At 43.6% G+C, this 23,678-nt stretch overlaps 1 protein-coding gene across 1 annotated transcript in view; it reads right to left on the reverse strand.

Annotated features, from left to right (window-relative positions):
• LOC115094716 overlaps positions 1-23,678 on the reverse strand; it is a 134,763-nt gene that overhangs the window by 96,627 nt on the left and 14,458 nt on the right. Inside the window, exons 3-4 of the mRNA XM_029607971.1 lie at positions 14,495-15,527; positions 14,092-14,146 (exon numbers count right to left, since the gene is read on the reverse strand). Of these exons, the coding sequence (XP_029463831.1) occupies positions 14,092-14,146; positions 14,495-15,516 (1,077 nt within the window). The 5' untranslated portion in view covers positions 15,517-15,527. The remainder of the gene's footprint in view (positions 1-14,091; positions 14,147-14,494; positions 15,528-23,678) is intronic.

Raw genomic sequence — 23,678 nt, forward strand, 5'->3', positions numbered from 1 at the left:
GGGGGAAATTAGTGTTTCTGGCCTGGGCGGTGAAATGTTTTCCTTTAGCAGTGTGCAGCTTGGATGAAAGGGTGATGTGAAAGTGCTTAGCTGAGACAGATGAAAAAGGACACAGGTCTGGGTGTTCAAATAATAAACGTTTACTGATTTCTTCAAAGATAATCACAGTCCATGTGAAATAAATACATTTACAGATGAGTGTCCTTTTTTCTCTGTGTATGTGCCAGTGACTCAGGATCCTGGGAGATTTCTAACTCTCCTGAACCGAGAGTATGAGAGGCCCATTCTCTGGGTTAATTCTGTTCTGCACAGAGTCCCCTTTAGAAATATACAGGCCTACCTGAGTCCACCAGTTGATCTGAAAAGGTTCACAGCCTGGACCTGTTTCCCAAAGGGAAGATCCGGATCTGCTCTTCTTTCTCCTTTCTTGTTTTATGGGACCTCTCAGAAGGAAAGGTTTTGACTGGCAAAGATCAGGTACACTGCCCAATCTCCAAATGAGAGGAGAGGTGACCAAAATACCTCCTCTCAACAAAAAGAGAATGATTTTTTTCCTAAAATGTCCAAAACATTCTGGGATAACACTGTCATGGCAGCTCTTCTCTGTTCTAGAAGGTTACTGGCAAATCTTCAGTGACCTGGCCTCTGGATCTGGGGCATAGCCTTCACCAGGGGTGCCAAGCTGCAAACTCAGCAAAACAATTCACAAAGAAGTCAAAAATCTTGAAAAAAGTATTTTTTCTCTAAATTGAGGGATATTCAATCTGGCATGGAGTACACAGAAAGGAATAGCCCAAAAAATAGTAACTTATCGAGGGGGTAGGCCTCACTCTAAAACAAAACTAAAAGAGGAATCTTCCCTCTTCAAAATTTCATTTCAACTACCATACATACTATGTTCTAGCCCCTACTTATAGGCAAGGTTCACCTACTCAAGCTGCCCTAGTGGAGGAACTGACATGTGGTATTACTGCCAACCCGTAGGGATGCCTCATTATCTCCCCCCCCCCCCAAAAAAAAAAAAAAGTGTCAAATGTGGACATATCACAACACATTTTGAGTAAGTTCAAACATTTTAACATCCAGAGTAAGTAATGTCCATACCCAATCTCAGCACTTGGAGGTGCACTCACCAAGGGAATCTATTATCCAGCGGAGATTTGAGACATTAGGTCTTGCTGCAACACATTTAACATTTATACATTACATCACAACATATACCAAGACCTCCAATTGTTCTCCAGTGGGAAGAACGCCATCCCGTAGGTCATCATCCACACAACCATATTGATTCTTAAGTATGGCAACAGGAAGCACCATGATTACAAAACTAAACATTTATCCTCTGTATGATAGTGGGAACCAACATAATTAGAAAAATATCCAATACATTCTTCCAAAATGAGGTCCCTGGAGAAACTCAGAATTTTAGGTACACTAGCCTCTTCCACCCAGAAAGTGGGGAACAATGGGCCTTAATTCCCCTTCCACTGAAAGGCTGCAAAGCACCCCAGGACTAAGGATGGCTCCAGTCTTGTCCAAGAAGACACCCTACACCTTCAGCATGGAACAACAAGAGAACAATACAAAAATACCTTCTAGACAGGAAATTCTAGTGAGAAATACCAAACATCTTTCATTCCTGAAATAATTTCTGAATTAGACCTCCATAAAGAAGGGTTCTCCTTCTACTCCTTTAAGCACCATATCGACTTCCTCACACATATCCTGTGAAAGGAATTTTACTTTTAATAGGGACACAGGCCACAATAGCACACCACTGCAGTTGATGTAAGCTGCAAAGGAAAAATAAGTTATTGTTAGGTCCTGGAGTCTTATGGACTAAACTCTGACCTGAAAAGGAAAAGAAAGCAGTTAAGCAATTAATTATATATATAAAAAAATCACGAACACTACTTTTTATTCATTTTTAGTTGAATTTTATATTTTTTTCTAGAAGGGTTTTGCTTTTTTTTTTTTTTTTTAATAACAGTTAATATAACTCAAAACAAGGTACAGTTTTGTCATTCCATTAAACAGAATTAATTGGCAAACTTCCCCACTATTTAATAGGAATTTAAGCAAATACCTTCCCATTAGGGCAACAAACCTGTCCATAATTCTGAACATGAAGGAGCTTCGTTCTTCGAGCCTCTAAGTTATGCCATTTGCTTAGATGAAGTTTCCTGTGGACACCAGTTCACCCTCCCAAGTGTTGTGATGCTGCTTGTGGGCCTAGCCATGAGCAGCCTCTTACCTTCCTCGCGGCCTAGTGCCGCTGCTTTTCCTGCTCTGCAGCGGGCCAGCCACCGCAACGTTCTCCCGTGTGGCGGGTCACCACCACTGTCCTCTCTCCGTGCGATGGGCAGGACTGCCACTGCCATGCTTCCATGCAGCCCGAAGGCCGCCATCAACGCTGGCACCTTTGTGGCATGGAGCCGCCGACACCGGGACCTGGCTTCACGGCCCAGTGCCACTCCTGCTTGATCTTCGCGGCGGGCAGAGCCGCCGCCGCTGTCCCTGGTCCTGCCTCCCTCTAGGCACGCGGCCGCGCCTCTCCTATCTATTTAAAGGGCCCACAGTGGGAAAAGCCCCGCGGCCCCACCTGATGACTTCATCCGGGCGTCTCCTCTTCAGCCTTATAAAAGGGCCCTTCACCAGTCCTTCAGCGCCTTCACAAGGAGCCAGTCTGCTCCTGGACTCCTCATCAATTCTAGCTTCTTCAAGGCACACTGTTCTTCGTGGGAATTCCCTTGTCTTCATTTGTGGTTCCTGGTCTCTCGTTGGATCCTCGTCCTTGTCCATCCTGTCTTCAGATGTTCCTGATGTTCCTGGCCTCAGATGTCCCTTCTCCAGAAGTCCTAGTTCCTTCCTGCTCTTCGCTTCGGATGTTCCTGGTTCCGGGTCTAGCCCTAGCCTCCCCCAGTGGATTCTGCTTCCAGATGACCAACCTGGGCGTCAGCCACACCGGGTCACTGAAGCCTCTATTCCGGCTGGATCCTGCTATGAGAACCACCCAGATCTTCTCCGCATCCTGAGCCTCAGCCCTGCCTTTGCCTCATCCTAGTGTCCTTCGCCTCGTCCTACTGTCCAAGTGTCTTCGCCTCATCCAAGCATCCAAGTGTCTTCACCTCGTCCAAGTCTCCAAGTGTCTACATCTTGTACTTGTTCCAGTGCCATCGTCTGTCCTTGACCTCTGTCCATCCTGTCGCACCTGCCATTTCCAGGCGGCAGATCCGAAAGGGCGATCGAGTGGCCATAGGGCTACCCCAGAGACCAGCATTGTGTTGTTGGGCCTCTTCTAGTGCGTTCGGGTTCGGCAGATGTCAGGGCTCCTGGTCTTCCACCTGTCCGCTCATGCTCGGACACATCTTGCCTACCTAGACGCTCCCCCAGAGTCCTCTGGGGTCATGCCATGGTCCAAGGGCACACATTCTCCTCTGAATCGGGACCGCTCCCGCAACACCAAGAGGGAAAGCTAACAGTTTTATTGAACTGAACTTCAGCCTACCCAGATCACTGGAACTGGAACTGGAGCTGAAAAAAGCAAACACACAACATATAGCAAAAATATCTTGGAGCCCTTCTGCAGGAACAGTGAGGGCAATGCATATCTTCACCCTTCCCTACAGGGCAATCAAGAGTGTATCTTCTTCACCCTCCTGCCTGGTTTGGCAGGATCATAATGATCCGGGCTGGGCTTCTTGGTTGTGAATCCATTAGGAAGCAAGCAGTTTATGGAGCGAGGCATTTGCTTCCCACTGCATAAGTGATACACCACAGCATGTTTATACACCTTTCTTTCCAGCTTCATCTCTGCAAACTTCTGGTCCATGGATCTCCTGTAGTCGGAGTGTTCCTGGATCAGATGAGGTTCTTTCGAGACTTTCACGATGCTCCCATCTGCATGCTCTGCCAGCCAGGCTTCTCTGTTTTCCTCTACATAATTCATGCCACAAAAGGGTATTATAATCCAAATATTTATTTATTTTATTTATTTAAAAGTTTTCTATATTGCCTATACAAACAAGAATGGAGATCTAAGTGGTTTACAGTTAAAATACATATATAATCAGCAAAATAAAACTAAAAATAAGCAGACTTACAAATAAAAACACAATAAGTAAACACAGTCAATGAGTATTGTGGGGACAGAATAAAAGACAAGAGGGGATAAGTTTGTTTTCTTGTGACTGATGTGAAAGGAACTCATTTATGAGAATCAGGGAAGACTAGTGTAAATAGGATTTTACAGCATTTTTTAATTCATTTTTTGTGGTGAATTGATGAATGAAGTTGGGTAACGAGTTCCAAAGTATCGGGCCTGCAACTGAGAAGGCACGTTTGCGGGTAAGATCTAATCTAGCAGTTTTTACAGTTGGGACTTGTAAGTAATTTGTATCTGCTGAGTGTAAGTTGCGTGGAGGTTGATAGAAACGTAAAATGAGCATAACCAGATGGATGCTGTATTGTGTTGAAGGTTGTGGATAATCATTAAGATTTTATATTGGATAAGTTGGCAGATAGGTAACCAATGTAACTGTTTCAGGACTGGGCTAATATGTTCTTTGCGAGGAGTATTAGTTAATAGTCGGGCAGCACAGTTTTGTTTCAGTTGGAGTGGTTTAAGAATATAATCTGGAAGGCCCAAATTTTCGGGCCAATACAGTAAAAGTGCGCGATTCAGTATTCAAATTAGGGCCGGCGGTAAAAAGAGGCGCTAGGGACACTAGCGCGTCCCTAGTGCCTCTTTTTGGACAGGAGCGGCGGCTGTCAGCGGATTTGACAGCCGACACTCAATTTTGCCGGCGTTGGTTCTCACACCCGCTGACAGCCATGGGTTCAGAAACTTTTTGTAACTTTCGGGACCTCCGACTTAATATTGCCATGATATTAAGTCGGAGGGTGTACAGAAAAGCAGTTTTTACTGCTTTTCTGTGCACTTTCCCGGTGCACGGAGAAATTAACGCCTACCTTTGGGTAGGCGCTAATTTCTGAAAGTAAAATGTGCGGCTTGGCTATCGGCCTGAAAGGGAGTTACAGTAATCTAGACTGGTCAGAACAAGAGATTGGACAATGGAGCGAAAATCGTTTGGGAAAGGAGGGGTTTGAGTTTTTGAGTAGGTGGATTTTATAAAATGAAGCTTTTGTAACGGTTGAGATATGGTTAGACCTAAATTGTGAGTGTGCGTACGTATGGGAATAGAACAATTTTCAAAAATGAGTTCCAGAGGAGGGGTGCAGAAGGAGTTTGGAATAGTGGATAAATGTATTATTTCAGTTTTTGCGGTATTCAATGTAAGGCGATTATGTGATAGCCAAGGGTTTATTGCTTTCAAATATAAAGAGGCTAATGAAAATGTATGACTCCAGGACTTATTATAAGGTAAGATAAATTGTATATCATTGGCGTATATTTTGAAGTTAAGATTGAGGCCGGATAGAAAGTGGATAGCGGTAACAGATATATATTGAATAAAGTTGCAGAAAGGGCAGAGCCTTGAGGAACTCTGGAATCAGTGAAATACCAGTTTGAATGATGATGACCAAAGTTGATTTGTTGTGGTCTTTAGGACAGAAAAGACTTGAACCATTGAAGAACTTTGCCTTTAATGCCGATATTTTGAAGACTGGAACAGAGAATATTATGATCCAGAATATCAAAGGCTGAAGAGATGTCGAGAAGTATGAGAATGTAATCTGTGTTAGAGTCAAAACCTCTGATTATTGTGTTGAAAGATGAAAGAAGAAGGGACTCAGTACTGTGTCCCTTATGGAAATCATGTTGATTTGGATGTAATATGCTATTTTCTTCAATATAGCCATTCAGTTGATGTAGGACTGTTTCACTGTAAACCGGCATGATTTGCATTTAATGCAAGAATGTCGGTATATAAAAGTTAAAAATAAATAAATAAATAAACAAATAAATTTGCATTTCCAAAGAAGAAAGAAGTAAATACATTATTTCATAATATAATTAACATAGCAAACTAAATAGTTTGCTAAATAATCAAAATTTAAACACTTAGGGCCAGATTTTCAAAGGGGTACGTGTGTAAGATCTGCGCGTACCCCCGAAAACCTGGCCCAAACACCCCCTGCGTGCGCCAAGCCTATGTTGCATAGGCTTCCAGCACGTGCAAAGCCCCGGGACACGCGTAAGTCCCGGGGCTTTCCTGGGGTGTGCATGTCGCAATCCGCGCGTCATCCGGGGGTGGCTCTGCGGGCGTGGTTTCGGCCGGAGGGCGTTCTGGGGGCATGGCTGTGGCCTCCAGACCAGCCCCCAGAACGGAACATGGCGCTCGGCAGCCGGCCCGGCGCGTGCAAAGTTACGCCTGCCTCGAGCAGGCGTAACTTTCGCAACAGAGGTGGGGGGGTTTAGATAGGGCCGGGGGTGGGTGGGTTAGGTAGGGGAAGGTGGGGGGAGGCAGAATGGAGGCAGGCTACGCAGCTTGGCGTGCGCAGGCCGCCGATTTTGGGCAGCCTTGCGCGCGCCGACCCCGGATTTTAATGGATATGCGCGGCTACGCGTGTATCTATTGAAATCCCACGTACTCTTGTTCGCGCCTGGTGCGCAAACAAAAGTACGCGTGTGCGCAAGTTTATGAAATCTACCCTTGAGAGAGGTAGTATAGTTAGGGTAGAGATAGTATAATAAAAATAAAAATATACATTACCTTGGTATTAAATCAGAAGTGTAAGATAATTATGCTAACAGCTCTTGGTAGGCTTGTTTAAAAAGCCAAGTTTTAATCCCCTTTTTAAATAATTTGATGTCAGCTTCTAGTCGTAATTCCTGCGGGATGGAGTTCCATAGAAGGGGGTCCAACAATAGAGGTACCTTTTAAAATTCGGGGTCGGCGCGCAAGGCTGCGCAAAATCGGCAGCCTGCGCGCGCCGAGCCGCGCAGCCTGCCTCCGTTCCCTCCGAGGCCGCTCCGAAATCGGATTGGCCTCGGAGGGAACTTTCCTTCCACCCCCCCACACCTTCCCTTCCCTTCCCCTACCTAACCCACCTCCCCAGCCCTATCTAAACCCCCCACCTTTGTTTGAAAAGTTACGCCTGCCTAAGGCAGGTGTAACTCGCGTGCGCTGGTGGGCTGCTGGCACGCCATCACCTGACCTGGGGACTGGTCCGGAGGCCTCGGCCACGCCCCCGGAATGCCCCCGGGCCAGCACTATGCCCCTGACATGCCCCCCGGAATGCCCCCGAAAATCATGCCGCCCCCCGACACGCCCCCCCTAGCAAAGCCCCGGGGCTTGCGCGTGTGCCGCCGAGCCTATTCAACACATGCAGGGGGAGCTTGGGGCAGGTTTTTGGGGGGTATGCGCGAATCTTACACGCGTACCCCTTTGAAAATCTGCCCCAGAGTTTGTAAGACGGTTCTGAAATAATTAAAATCTAACAATGGCTTAAGACATTTTAAAGTATGCAGCTTAAAATAACTATCCCTTATTTTTTGCTTTATGTCAGTTTTCATTTTAAATTCTTGATCAATTAAAATTCCAAGATCGTGAACTTGATCAGTTGAATCGATCTGCATGAAAATCGGTTTTAAAATGGAAAGTTCTGTTAAAGTATGGTTTTCTACTTTGTAAAATCATTTCCATTTTTTGCTTATTTAAAATCAATGTCATATGGACTAAAAGCTGCCTAATTGCCTATATTTCAATAGTTCTTAAAGTGTCTTCAAGAGAATTCTTTATGGGGATTCAAAGCTGAACATCATTGGTGTATATACAGGGGCAGATTTTCAAAAGGTTATGCGTGTTGGGCCTATTTTCAAAAGGCCTGGCGATGCATAAAGCCCCGGGACGCGTGAAAGTCCCAGGGCTTGCAAAAAGGGGCGGGGCAGTCCGGGAGGCAGGGTGGAGTGGGGTCAGAAGCTCCCGGCACAGTGGCTATTTGCCCCTGTGCCAGGGATGGCGCGCCGGCAGTTGGCCAGCGTGCGCAACTTTCTTCAGCCCCAGGGCTGAAGTAAATTTTAAAACAGAAGAAAAACTAAGAAAAAGGTAGGGGTGAAAGGGTGGGGGAGGAAGGGGAGGGGAAGGGAAAGTGGGCTGGGTAATAGGGAACGGGAGAAGGCTCAGCATGGGCTTGGCGTGCGCAAGGTGCACAACAGTGCACCCCCTTACACGTGCCGATCCCCGATTTTATAACATGCGCGCGCCTGTTATAAAATCGCGTGTCCATTTGAGCGCGCCGGGTAGCGTGCGCACATGGACACTCTCGTGCAAGTTTGAAACTCTACCCCATAATGAATAATGCCTAGTCCTGACAACAACTTACATAAAGGTAAAAGGTAAATATTAAAAAGCGTCGCCGATAAAGATGATCCTTGTGGAACTCCTGAATCAATATTTATTTTTTCAGAGAAACATTCATTTAAACCTCTGGGCTGTTGCCAGATCACAGCACTAGTACAGCTTGGACATAAAACCTCTGCGACCTTGTAGCTTTGCAGACTTCTTGTTAGAAGAAGAGAGTGCTGGGGGGAAATCATGAAGGCTATATGTAGGCAGTAAGATGTGCCAGAACTCTTCTAGCAAAGGGAGTGAAGGAAGGGGAAGAAGGGTGGGTGAAGCTGCGGGTACCTGCTGACCTTGTACATAATCTAAGTTGTACTTTCTGTAATACTAAGGGGGGGGGGGGGGAAAGGTGAGAGCTGAAGCAAAAACTGCTTTCTTAAGACTGCATACAATCATTATGAGTATTTTTCTTTCGTAAAATAATTATACACACTAATACACCTTTTTATTCAGACATTATACTTCTGGAAATAGCCTTTTCCTTTAACATGCCTTCCCACTTAATCAATTTACTAAACCAAACTGATCAATTTTTAATTTTCAAAATCTTGAAGAAATTGCTGTTACTTTACAATAAATGAACAATTTACATAAAATAAACTAGAAAAAAACACATTATCAACATCATCAGAGCCACATGTTCATCTTTTTTGTACCTGAAGACTGGAGGATAGCAAATGTAACCCCAATATTTAAAAAGGGCTCCAGGGGCGATCCAGGAAACTACAGACCGGTTAGCCTGACTTCAATGCCGGGAAAAATAGTGGAAAGTGTTCTAAACATCAAAATCACAGAACATATAGAAAGACATGGTTTAATGGAACAAAGTCAGCATGGCTTTACCCAGGGCAAGCCTTGCCTCACAAATCTGCTTCACTTTTTTGAAGGAGTTAATAAACATGTGGATAAAGGTGAACCAGTAGATCTAGTATACTTGGATTTTCAGAAGGTGTTTGACAAAGTTCCTCATGAGAGGCTTCTAGGAAAAGTAAAAAGTCATGGGATAGGTGGCGATGTCTTTTCGTGGATTGCAAACTGGCTAAAAGACAGGAAACAGAGAGTAGGATTAAATGGGCAATTTTCTCAGTGGAAGGGAGTGGACAGTGGAGTGCCTCTGGGATCTGTATTGGGACCCTTATTTTTCAATATATTTATAAATGATCTGGAAAGAAATACGAGTGAGATAATCAAATTTGCAGATAACACGAAATTGTTCAGAGTAGTTAAATCACAAGCAGATTGTGATAAATTGCAGGAAGACCTTGTGAGACTGGAAAATTGGGCATCCAAATGGCAGATGAAATTTAATGTGGATAAGTGCAAGGTGATGCATATAGGGAAAAATAACCCATGCTATAATTACACAATGTTGGGTTCCATATTAGGTGCTACAACCCAAGAAAGAGATCTAGGTGTCATAGTGCATAACACATTGAAATCGTCGGTACAGTGTGCTGCGGCAGTCAAAAAAGCAAACAGAATGTTGGGAATTATTAGAAAGGGAATGGTGAATAAAACGGAAAATGTCATAATGCCTCTGTATCGCTCCATGGTGAGACCGCATCTTGAATACTGTGTACAATTCTGGTCGCCGCATCTCAAAAAAGATATAATTGCGATGGAGAAGGTACAGAGAAGGGCTACCAAAATGATAAGGGGAATGGAACAACTCCCCTATGAGGAAAGACTAAAAAGGTTAGGACTTTTCAGTAGAAAGACTAGGGGGCACTCCATGAAGTTAGCATGGGGCACATTTAAAACTAATCGGAGAAAGTTCTTTTTTACTCAACGCACAATTAAACTCTGGAATTTGTTGCCGGAGGATGTGGTTAGTGCAGTTAGTATAGCTGTGTTTAAAAAAGGATTGGATAAGTTCTTGGAGGAGAGGTCCATTACTTGCTATTAGGTTCACTTAGAGAATAGCCACTGCCATTAGCAATGGTAACATGGAATAGATTTAGTTTTTGGGTACTTGCCAGGTTCTTGTGACTTGGATTGGCCACTGTTGGAAACAGGATGCTGGGCTTGATGGACCCTTGGTCTGACCCAGTGTGGCATTTTCTTATGTTCTTATGTTTTTTTGTTATATTTTGTTTATAGGTCTGTAAATTTTATTTTTGTCTTGAATATGATGTAATCAAACTTGTTTAACTCTGTGAGTTATATAGGGGGAATAAGAATCTTTGAAATTACATTAAATTCTCACTCTTTCATGCTAAAAAAAATTTGATAAAAGGTAACCATATGGATACTAACGATTCTAATTTTCCCTTCAAGGACAATGTAATTTTTTTTTATATGCCACTAATTTACCCACCTTAGCAAGCCATTCATTAGAGCTCGGGTCCTCTTTCACCTTCCAGTTTCTTGCTAACACCACTCTGGCTGCTAGCAATAACTACATTATTAACTTACAAGCTCCCCAACCTAATTCCTTCATTGATATTCCTCAAACTAATTAATTTAGGAAAATGTTTAATCTCTGAACCAATAACCTGCTCTATTGCACCATGAACTTTATCCCAACAATTTAATATAAATGAATTCCTACCAGCTAAGAAAAAAAAAGTCATTCATGATCACAATCTCTCTAACAACCTGAAGATCCTAAGATACCCATTAGTTTTAGTGGTATATATATAATTTTCTAACCAATTTATGTTGCATTTTCCTACACAGAGTAGAAACAACTATGTGCAAATTTGTATAGAACCTTCCATTGTGCTAAGCTCAAATCTTCTCCCAGACAATGGTTCTAGGAATCACCATGAAGGTACTACCTACATCCAAGTTCAAAGAAGAGTGACTTAAATACCTTAGACCAGTGTTTCTCAACCAGTCTATGGATTGGCACACAAGTATCTGGCAACATTTCTGTTGGCTTGTGCAGTGATGGTGATTGCAGGAGAACAAGGAGGAAGCAAAACCTAGCCTGCAGCTACACTACACCCTGCACCACACACCACAGCCACCAGATATTCTTTCTAAGCCCCACCAAACTTAGTTTTCCAGTTGGGGGCTGGTCCCATGCCCCAGTCTCTAGGAGGAGAGCAGCTGCAGCAGAATGTTAACAAGCTAGGGTGGGATCGAGTCAGCATCTGCTCCGCTCACAGGTATGGAAGCCATGAGTGGGACGGGACCAGTGCAGGGCCTGAGAGAGGAACAGATGCTGACTTGGTCCCAACCCCAGCTCGTTAATATTCAGCTGTAACTGCTTCCTTCCCAGAGATTGGGCCTTGGAACCAGCCCCATCTGGAAAATGAAGTCCATAAGTCAGGAGGTATTATTTGTTGTAGTGTTGCTGGCTGGCGGGGGAGGCACATAGAGCAGGGGATATTTTTTTTCAATGCTAAATTGGTGGCTGCCTGGGATGGAAAGAGAAAGAAATATGTTTTATTTTTCTGATGACATTACTGTTGATTGGCTGGGAGAGGGAAGGAATGGGGGAGGGAGAGAGAGGGCTTTTCTAAGTTTAGAAATCATGATTCGGTATTGGCTACTTACCTTCTTAAAATGATGTGGACCAGCTGCAGAACTGACCCAGGAGATTAAAGAGCAGGTAGGGAGGGATTATATTCCTGACACCTTCCTGTTTAATTTTCACGGAGGTCCCTGCACCCCTGTTCATCAGTGCTGCAGCTGCTCCACAGGTCCCTGGCATACAAATGGTTGAAAAACACAGCCTTAGACAAAAAGCCCTTATAAGTATTAGAGCCAAACAGGCTTCTTTCTAGTTGGTGGGGCATCCTTAATATATTTTCTTTATTATATGGAAGTTGCCCATAGTATCTAAGCTGAAAATAACTGAGAAACATCATGCAATACCCATTTTTGTCTTCTATTTGCAAATAACTGTGACATATGTGCAATTTTTTTTTTCTGCAAGTTTAACATTCCAGCCACTAAATCTGGCTGCAAAGGAGAGGCAAATTGATTCATTTTTAAAGAATGGAAAAGTCAATCCATATTGCTTTCCATACAAACAATAATGGGGTAGTGGGGTAGTGCATTAAATCTATACCTTGCACGATCGATGATCTGATGAACCCAGAACAGATTACCTTGTCTTTTCACTTTGCTCTGTTGGGACCTTTTCGGGGGTGGGGGAGCAAGTCATAGAAATTCTTTAGTGCTTTCAGTATTACTGATTTATGGTATAGCTGAAGACGGGGATACGTCATTCCGCCTTCCTTAGTGGCTCTGCCAGCCTCAACCAATTAATTCTTGCCATTATCCCTTCCCAAATGTATTGATATAATTGCTTATTCAATTTAGTAAAGTAGCTGAATGACACATGAAGAGGCAACACCTAGAACACATTTAATTTATTGCTCTTATTCTTTCCAACTAACATCAAACTACCTCATTGTTTCAATTCATTCCTAATCATCTGTACCATTGGCACATAATTTCATGCTTACAACTGCTTAAGGTTTGAGGTTAAGATATTCTAATTTTTGATCACTTATCCCGAAATGTATCATATCTTGAACCTCATTAGTTTTTTTTTCTGTTTGCTTTTCAAAAATATTAAGTTCTAAAGTACTCTCTTTAAGCAAATGAGGAATAGACATTCACAATGTTTGTACAAAAAAAAAACACAAAACATTGTATTGTCTGTATATTTTGAGATTTTATGATCTGTTTCCAATCTGCATTGGTATTATGTTTTCATTTGTGTTCTGCATGCAAAGAATTCCAATGCTATTGCAAACAATAATGGTAAAAGGGGGAACTCTGTACCCCTATGAGGGTCAAAGACAAATGGCCTGTGTCCATTAGCCAAACCTACAGCCTGTGGCTTCCTAAGAAGTGCACAAACTCAGGTCACAAAGTTACTGCTTGCACCTAGGCTCTCTACCAAGGAGGACGGATACCTCCACTCCACTTTATCAAAAACCTATTTCACATCCAGGGAGATCAGCATGGGGTCTTTCCTTTTTTTTGTAACCTAATATATTACATAAATTTCCCTTCTCGTATTGTATGATATTTTCCAGCCCTTTATAAAACCAGTCTAATCTCCCTCGATTAAACAAGGCATGCGGAAGGCAATTTATAAACTGGCAGTGGTGTTTGCAAGCCTATGGATACTTTGTACCGATGGACCTGCAAGCTGATTTTCAAAGGGAAGCCCCCTCACAGTACTGCAGGGATTCTTTACACGGTGTACTTTGCAAATGCAAAATGAAATCCCCATGCGTACGTCACCTGGCCCAGCCTAACCCTACCCCCAGTGACTCTTAAGGCTAATGGCTCTCTGGGCAAAAATTGTTGATGGTGCATGCCTAGTGATGCCCACCCATATTATTCTACTGGAGTACCTGGAGAATATTTCTTGCACTTCCTCTAGGTATTCTCTCCCATTCCCTCCAGGCATCCCCTTCCTCTCTCCAGGCATTCTCTTACCCTTCCTTCTTCCTCTTTTGAGGCACACTCTCCACCTCCCACCCTTTCCTTCCCTACAGGAGGAGTCTGCTTTGAAAATGTTTGTAACATGCGCATATTTGCCTGCTAACTTATGTGCAAGGTTATAAAATTACCTCCAAAAGGCAGGCGATTGTCAGATATCAGCATTTTTCTTCCAGATGGAAGGGCATGAACAAACCTCACTCTACAAACAGGACATTTTTTGGTTCATTTATTGGTGCTATGTTATTTTTATGCAAGTGATCTGGTCTGAACTAATATTTTTGTGAGAACAACTAATGACCTTTTAAAGAGGTGTTAGAAACATCTTTGGGAGAAGCTCATCAACAAGAAGCTGTATTTAGCTCACAAGGGGCTGTTGGATAAGCAGAGAAATGACTAGTTGCTTTGTATGATATGTGCTGCTGACAGATAAACAGGATGGGGTTTAGGTTTCTCTCCATTGACAGAAATCCCCACAATGAGATGATGAGCATGGGGTAAGTCTTTCAGAAACTAGGATGGTCATTGACATTGCCTGATGAGGTCAGTTCAGGAAAGGACTATCCAGAGTCTAATTCATTTTTAGTGTGGTAACTAAATATGTAAATAGGTGATTTTTCAACTTGCAAACTGAGCAAAGATTTGTGCTGGAAGTCACTCTTAACTTCATATTTATCGAGCTAGAGTCTGTCGTTGGAGAGTCCTGAGAAAAGCAAGAGGAAACAAGAAAGTGTATTTCTTTGGGAATTGCTACTTTATTTCAGATCTGCTAAAAAGGCTCTTCTGGTTGATGGCAGGTTTCACTCCTGTGAGTCTCTTGGTGTTCTAAAAGAATGGAATGGTGGACAAAGCTTTTTCCACATTCTGTACATATAAAATATTCCCCTTTGTGAGTTCTCTGATGGCTTAAGAGATGCTGCTTCTGACTAAAGCCTTTTCCACACTCAAGACATTGATAGGGTCTCTCTCCTGAGTGGTTCCTCTGGTGCCTGGTGAGATTTGTCTTTTGACTGAAGTTTTTCCCACACTCAATACATCGATATGGTCTTTCACCTGTATGAGTCCTGTGGTGGATCTTCAGATCTGAATTCTGTCTGAAGCTCCTGTCGCACAGAGGACACTGGTATGGGCGTTCTCCCGTGTGAGTTCTCTGGTGCACTTTCAGACATGAGTTGTCACTGAAGCTCTTCTTGCATTCGGTACACTTGTACGGGTTCTCGCTGGAATGGCTTCTCTGGTGAATGATGAGATGAGACTTTTTTATGAAGCTTTTCTCACACTCGGGGCATTGGTAGGGTCTCTCTCCTGTGTGCGTTCTCTGGTGAATAACGAGCTGCGAGTTCTTGCTAAAAATCTTCTCACAGTTGGGACATTTGTGCTGTCTCTCTTTGTGGCTTCTTTCATGGAGCTGGAGATGCTCAAGTTTTCTAAACTGTCTCTCACAGTTTTGACATTTATATGGTTTCTCCAACATGTCTTTCTTCTGGTGCATGATGGGGATGCAGTCCTCATTGTGGCTTTTATCACACTGATTATAGTTAAATGGTTTGCCTGCTGTGGGGGATCTCTGTGCTGTACGGAGGAATATTGGTTGGTTAAAATCTCCTTCACATATGGTGTTTTTACCATGTCTCTGTTGTGAATGGTTTCTCTCAAGTTTTTTTAACTTGTGCTGTCTTATGTGCTCATTAGCATTTTGAATATATTTCTTTTTGGCAGTTTCTGACAAATTCACATTAAGGTTAAGATTCTGGGAACCTTCTCTAAAATGCTTCTCCTCATTTTTGGTCATGGCTCCAATCCCTGCAGAATTGACAGAAAAGATAGATTAAATGTTCTATTTTGGCTACTACAACATGTAATGAAAAGGACAAGATGTTTTTCTATTTTTCCCCATGATTATTTTCTCTTTTTCAAACCTCCTTCCCTCCATGGCATGTTCAATGACTGGAGAAGAAGTCTCAATGACTGAATCACTTCTATGACATTTCTCTTCCATGCAGAACCCACATGCATTGAAACTCTGGACAGGAGATTCAAACCATAGTCTCCTGCAAGTGCAGAAATAACTCACTCATAGCTGGATCTGACAGGCAGTAAAGTACAATAAAAATAGAGGTCCTAGTAGAAATCTAGGTGTTCATGTAGCTGGATTTATCTGGCAGGCCATGCAGGAGACTGGATATTTGGTCAATATTTTGTTTGAAATGGAAAAGGAGGGATACTGGGTTTGAATTAAATAGTGGATCTTGTGAGGTCCATACTCAGTTTACTATGCTAGTGTATAACTAGCACTTTAAATTCAGTGGTGCAACTGTGCTGCTGAATATACCCTGCTATCTTAAAGTTAGCCAGATAAGTTTAACCAGATAACTTTAGGAGAGCATTTTGGCCCGACCAGACTTAGCCAGCTAAGTCAAGCCACTAACTCTGAATATCGGAATTAGCCCGTTAACTTAGCTGACTAACACAACTCTTATTAGCTGGCTAGAATTTAGCCGGATATGTGCCCAAATATTCATTTAGCTGGCTAACTTCTCAGTTAGGTAAATACAACATGCATGTCCTCTGAAAGACACCTAATATATTATATTAAGAATCAGAGGTATAAATCAGTTATTTGCTTTTACTTGCGCTTTATTTTATACAACATGTATTTAACTAGACATACTGCTTAGCATTTGGATCAAATACAGACTATAGCTTTACAAATATAATAAACTGTATATCTTTAAACATTATAATCATAAACCCAATACTGCTTCCATGCCTCATATCCACATTCATACTTTACTCCTCATTCATTCACATACCATATCTCATACATACATTTCCCCTATTTAAAACATATCCCACCACATAAAAATGTAGAACCATAGAAACAGATAGTGGTTATATTGTAATGATTTCGTTACTATTTCTATTGTATTGCAGTGTATGATTAAATGCTATTTCTGTTGTTGTACACTATCCTGTTTAAATATTATTTTGCTGTATTGCACTGTCCAACGAGAGCCTCATTTCCCCCCCTGCCTCGGGGCTTCATCAGGGAAAATCAATTGATGTCTTATTCTTCACTCATATCCCCATCTCATGTTCTTGTACTCTCTTCAACTCCTTACAGTAATGCTGGCACTCTCTTCAACTCCTTAGTGCTGCTGGCACTAACTTTCAAAAAGGAGATAGAGCAGCTTTTAAACTAGAACAAGGGGGAAAGCCGACAGTCACTCAGCAGTGCATGGTTCGGAGAAATGTATCCTTGAAGGATGCTAATGAAACAGGAGAGTTAGGGCATCCCAACAGAGAGGTTCCATCAAAAGCAAACATAGTTCATATGCCTATATGTAAAAAATCACCAAAGCTAATGATTACCGAATTACCCCAAACAACTGAAAAGCAAGTTGTTAAAACAAGCAAAAACCACACTTTGAAATGTCTGTATGCCAATGCCAGAAGTCTAAGAAGTAAGATGGGAGAGTTAGAGTGTTTAGCAGCAAATGATGAGTTTGACATAATTGGCATCACAGAGACTTGGTGGAAGGAGGATAACCAATGGGACAGTGCTATATCAGGGTACAAATTATATCGCAATGATAGGGAAGATCAACTTGGTGGGGGTGTGGCACTTTATGTCTGGGAGGGTATAGAGTCCAACAGGATAAAAATCATACAAAAGAGTAAATGCTCAGTAGAATCTATATGGGTAGAAATCCCATGTGTGTTGGGTAAGAGTATAGTGATTGGAGTATACTACCGTCCACCTGGACAAAATGGTCAGACAGATGATGAAATGCTAAGAGAAATCAGGGAAGCAAACCAATTTGGCAGTGCAATAATAATGGGAGATTTCAATTACCCCAATATTGACTGGGTAAATGTAACATCAGGACTTGCTAGAGACATAAAGTTCCTGGATGTAATAAATGACTGCTTCATGGAGCAATTGGTTCAGAAACCTAAAAGAGAGGGAGCTATTTTAGATTTAATTCTTAGTGGAACGCAAGATTTGGTGAAAGAAGTGACGGTGGTGGGGCCACTTGGCAACAGTGATCATAAATTTAAACTAATAACTGGAAGGGGGACAATAAGTAAATCTGCAGCTCTAACACTAAATTTTAAAAAGGGAAACTTTGATAAGATAAGGAAAATAGTTAGAAAAAAACTGAAAGGTGCAGCTGCAAAGGTTAAAAGTGTTCAACAGGCTTGGACATTGTTTAAAAATACAATCCTAGAGGCACAGTCCATATGTATTCCGCGCATTAAGAAAGGTGGAAGGAAGGCAAAACGATTACCGTCATGGTTAAAAGGTGAGGTGAAAGAGGCTATTTTAGCCAAAAAAAACATCCTTCAAAAATTGGAAGAAGGATCCATCTGAAGAAAATAGGATAAAACATAAGCATTGTCAAGGTAAGTGTAAAACATTGATAAGACAGGCGAAGAGAGAATTTGAAATGAAGTTGGCCATAGAGGCAAAAACTCATAATAAAACCTTTTTTAAATATATCCAAAGCAAGAAACCTGTGAGGGAGTCGGTTGGACCATTAGATGACAGAGGGGTTAAAGGGGCTCTTAGGGAAGATAAGGCCATTGCAGAAAGACTAAATGAATTCTTTGCCTCCGTGTTTTCTAATGAGGATGTTGGGGAGATACCAGTTCCGGAGATGGTTTACAGGGGTGATGACTCAGACGAACTGAACGAAATCACTGTGAACCTGGAAGATGTAGTAGGCCAGATTGACAAACTAAAGAGTAGCAAATCACCTGGACCAGATGGTATCCATCCTAGGGTTCTGAAGGAACTCAAAAATGAAATTTCTGATCTATTAGTTAAAATTTGTAACCTATCATTAAAATCATCCATTGTACCTGAAGACTGGAGGGTGGCCAATGTAACCCCAATATTTAAAAAAGGCTCCAGGGGCGATCCGGGTAATTATAGACCAGTGAGCCTGACTTCAGTGCCGGGAAAAATAGTGGAAACTATTCTCAAGATCAAAATTGTAGAGCATATAGAAAGACATGATTTAATGGGACACAGTCAACATGGATTTACCCAAGGGAAGTCTTGCCTAATAAATCTGCTCCATTTTTTGAAGGGGTTAATAACATGTGGATAAAGGTGAACCGGTAGATGTAGTGTATTTGGATTTTCAGAAGGCGTTTGACAAAGTCCCTCATGAGAGGCTTCTACGAAAACTAAAAAGTCATGGGATAGGAGGCGATGTCCTTTCGTGGATTACAAACTGGTTAAAAGACAGGAAACAGAGAGTAGGATTAAATGGTCAATATTCTCAGTGGAAAAGGGTAAACAGTGGAGTACCTCAGGGATCTGTATTGGGACCGGTGCTTTCCAATATATAAATGATCTGGAAAGGAATATGACGAGTGAGGTTATCAAATTTGCGGATGATACAAAAGTATTCAGAGTAGTTAAATCACAGGCAGACTGTGATACATTACAGGAGGACCTTGCAAGACTGGAAGATTGGGCATCCAAATGGCAGATGAAATTTAATGTGGACAAGTGCAAGGTGTTGCACATAGGGAAAAATAACCCTTGCTGTAGTTACACGATGTTAGGTTCCATATTAGGAGCTACCACCCAGGAAAAAGATCTAGGCATCATAGTGGATAATATTTTAAAATCGTCGGCTCAGTGTGCTGCAGCAGTCAAAAAACAAATAGAATGTTAGGAATTATTAGAAGGGAATGGTTAATAGAACGGAAAATGTCATAATGCCTCTGTATCGCTCCATGGTGAGACCGCACCTTGAATACTGTGTACAATTCTGGTCGCCGCATCTCAAAAAAGATATAGTTGCGATGGAGAAGGTACAGAGAAGGGCAACCAAAATGATAAAGGGGATGGAACAGCTCCCCTATGAGGAAAGGCTGAAGAGGTTAGGGCTGTTCAGCTTGGAGAAGAGACGGCTGAGGGGGGATATGATAGAGGTCTTTAAGATCTTGAGAGGTTTTGAACGAGTAGATGTGACTCGGTTATTTACACTTTCGAATAATAGAAGGACTAGGGGGCATTCCATGAAGTTAGCAAGTAACACATTTAAGACTAATCGGAGAAAATTATTTTCACTCAACGCACAATAAAGCTCTGGAATTTGTTGCCAGAGAAGGTAGTTAGTGCAGTTAGTGTAGCTGGGTTCAAAAAAGGTTTGGATAAGTTCTTGGAGGAGAAGTCCATTAATGGCTATTAATCAATTATACTTAGGGAATAGCCACTGCTATTAATTGCATCAGTAGCATGGGTTCTTCTTAGTGTTTGGGTAATTGCCAGGTTCTTGTGGCCTGGTTTTTGGCCTCTGTTGGAAACAGGATGCTGGGCTTGATGGACCCTTGGTCTGTCCCAGCATGGCAATTTCTTATGTTCTTATGCCGTTACTTCTGGTGTCTGCTAAGGTCCATCATGCATACCCGCATATAATCATATAGTGTTCACCTCTCATTCGACTGATCGTATCATTCTCTTGAAATGACCAAACCACTAATCACAATATCTTCTCTCGATCAGCTCAGGTACGCTTATGTTAGCCAGGCGTGTCTGGCTGGTACTGGAGAAGTGGCTGATCGAGTAGAATTACTGGAAAGGACTTACATTGAAAAGGAGTAAAAGAATTTGTGGCATTTGAGTAACCTGTGAGTAGAAGGTTGAGTCCTTGGGTCCCTGGACTGCCTGGACTTAGGTGGGCCTCAGATGGTCTCCCTGAGAGGTATCAGAGAGGTGTGTCCACCACGAACAAGGGTGCGTGGCTGATGGACCAGACCCGAACTGGAGACTCCGGAGACCTTAATGGAGCGCACTGTTAACCCTCGATTGGACGCGCGTTTGACGCGCTAGCATTACTCCTTATTCAGTAAGGGGTCGAAAACGCGCGTCCAACCCCCCCCGGCTAAATGTAGGATTGCCCAACGGGAGGTTAAATACCTAGGACATCTGGTGGGGCGAGGGGTGGTGAAACCGTTGCTGGATAAGGTTGAGTGCATTAGGGATTACCCGCGGCCCGAGACCCAGAAGCAGCTCCGAGCCTTTTTAGGGCTAATTGGATATTATCGATGGTTCATACCACACTTTGCAGATCTGGCCACCCCTTTAAATGATATGTTAAGGAAAGGGACCCCAAACAAGTTGCGGTGGGGCCCACTGGAGGTAGAGAGGGTGGAGGGACTTAAACGGGCCTTGTGCCGAGATCCCGTGTTGAAGGCGGTTGACTTCACGCTACCATTTCTGTTACAGACGGATGCCTCAGGGTGTGGGTTGGGGGCAGTTCTCTCCCAAGTGGACAAAGGGGAGGAACACCCGGTCTTGTACCTTAGCAGGAGACTTCACCCCCATGAAGAAAAATATGCCACTATTGAGAAAGAATGTCTAGCCGTTAAGTGGGCTATTGAAACACTAAAATATTACCTGGCGGGGTGCCCCTTTGTGTTAGTGACAGACCATGCACCCTTAAAATGGTTGCACGTCATGAAAGAGTCCAATGCCCGATTAACCAGGTGGTATCTTACCCTCCAAACCTATCGATTTGAGGTTAGGCACAGGGCCGGTAAGGATCATGTTAACGCTGATTTCCTTTCCCGGTTGGGGGAGAAGACTGGAACTCGGGTGCGGAGTTCCAGGGTTTTTAAAAGGGGGGGGATGTGTGATGCAGTACGACCTGGCCTGGGGCAGAAACAGCCGAGACACAGCCAAGCAGAAGCTAGTGGTACCAAACTTAGCCACCGGAGGGCGCTGAGGAAGGTAGCAAAGACTACACTTCCCAGGTTCCCTGAACCAACACCTGACCCCTGGCTGGAGCCTGAGCAGGAACAGGTGGAGGAAATTGGGACTGATCCCTATGACTCAGCAGAGTCTATGGAGGCTGAGGAAGAGGGCGTGCCACCGTGGTGGAACTGGCCACAAAAGCCCGGCTCCTCAGAGTCTGAGGAGGAGGAGATGGAGGAGTGCCAGGACTGGGCCTGGCACTCTGACTAGAGGCCGGGAGGAGTCCATAGCAGTGCTGTGCAGGAGCTGTGCAAGTGGACAGGAAGTGGTAGATGAGCAGAGCGAGAGGCCTGAAGCCCAGCAAAGCCCCACAGCGTGCTGAGTGGATGGGCCGGATCGTGACAGTACTTATAAATGAAAAAGGTCAAAAATCAAACTCTGCAATGCATCAGTGATACATGTTTTGTGTTATCTAGGCCAAAGATATCAAACAGCCTAGGTTTTGTTATTTTCAACCCCGCCAAAGGTGAAGTGGATGCTCCCCAAGAAGTTCCACACATGCCTCCTGGGGTACTCTTTCAATCGGTGCTGCTCCCCTATGAAAACCCTCTTCCTGCCAGAGTGCAAGGAAATGTCCAGTTCTCGACCATTCTCTCTTCCCTCCCATATCCTCTGCTTTGGAGGAGAGGATCTTGGACGAAAACAATGGTATAGTGCACCGCATTTACTATGGTATGACATGTAAGTTCATGCTCTATTTGCCCCTGTTCCAGTCTCTAGGTCTAACCTTCTTAGAAGAGGGTGGAGGCCCTGCCACAGGAGGAGATCCGCTCATCGCTGGCCCTACAGGTGAAGGTAGCAATAACGGTGACGTCTCGGGGGCGATCTTAAATCTGACCCTTCCCCAGTGCGTGGAGTCACCTGACATGGTCCTCTCTTCACTGCCACCTTTACCCTTTTTGAGGTTTCAAACACCTTGGGGAAGGGGATCAATGGAGGAGTTGCCTCAATTTGCGCTGCTCCTCTGGGGCCTTCAAAGCACACTTGGGATGGGAGACATCCTTAAGAGGCTTTTTTCCCTTGCTTGCTTTCACCTCTTTGAAGGTTGTCTTCCTGTTACTCCTTTAGTTGGTGTTTTGGGTCTTCTCTTTTGGGAGAGGACTGAAGATGTTCTTTGGGGGCACCTCACTACTGGGCACAAGAGTGAGGAGTGCCACTGCTGGAGAGTTTGGATGTTTCGGGTTCCTCCCAGACTCGTATGACCTGGCAGCCACACCACTAGTTTTTCTTGGGTTGCGATTCCACTGCACCTTTCCGGGGCTTAGAAGGCCTAGAGGTGATTGGGGGTGGGGGGATGCGAGTCAACTGCTCCAGCTTCAGGGCACCACTGCCTGGTGTGCTCCAGCCTATGGCAGTAAGCACCTGTTATCGCTGGCATTGTGGTAGACTCTATAGGGATGACCCAGGAAAAAACAAAATCTCTTGCCCCCTGCCTTCCTTCAGCCAACTGGATATTAACCCGGCACCTGAAGGATTTAAAGTGCCATAACCCTGTGTCCCTTTGCCCCAGGGGAATCATGGAAATCTATGTGATGATTTCCCCCAGGGCACTCTGGTGTGGCTGTAAAACATTGTCTGGGAGATAGGGTGGTACATTTGATAGCACCCCCTTTGTCCCTGGCTCCTCCAGGGGTTTTAATCGTTGGGCTATGCCCCCAATCAAAAATGTCCTCTCCCATTGCCTTTCTAACCATGGCTTCAGAGGCAAAGAGGACAACAGCCTTTCCACTTGCTTTTGTGGCCACTAGAGCATTCTTTGGCCCTACCAACTTGGCTACAGTGTAGGCGTATTGGTGAATGTTATAATTTGGCAGTATACACATGACAGCATATGCTGCTAAGCTACACCACTGCTGCCTGATGGATCCTCTCTTTGTTGGACAAGAGAAATTTGCCTGGCTGTTTTCCATTGGCAAGATGTTTAATTTTCTGAGTTCCCTTCTGCTACCTCTTCCCTATTCCTTCCTCTTGGATGGGTTTCTAGCACCTCCCCTTGCTGTGCAATCTGTTCCTGGTGGCACACTACTAAAATGAGGTGGAGCTGTTTGGCACCTCTCTCTTTTGTCCTAGAATCATTGGCCAGGATGCTTATGGCTCCTGGGTTTACTCTAAAGGAGAACAGCCTGTCAGGAGCCAGTGATGCCCTGGGCAACCAAATAGGAAGAGGTGTACTAGAT

Source organism: Rhinatrema bivittatum, chromosome 6, assembly GCF_901001135.1.
Source record: "Rhinatrema bivittatum chromosome 6, aRhiBiv1.1, whole genome shotgun sequence".
Classification (NCBI taxonomy): Eukaryota; Metazoa; Chordata; class Amphibia; order Gymnophiona; family Rhinatrematidae; genus Rhinatrema; species Rhinatrema bivittatum.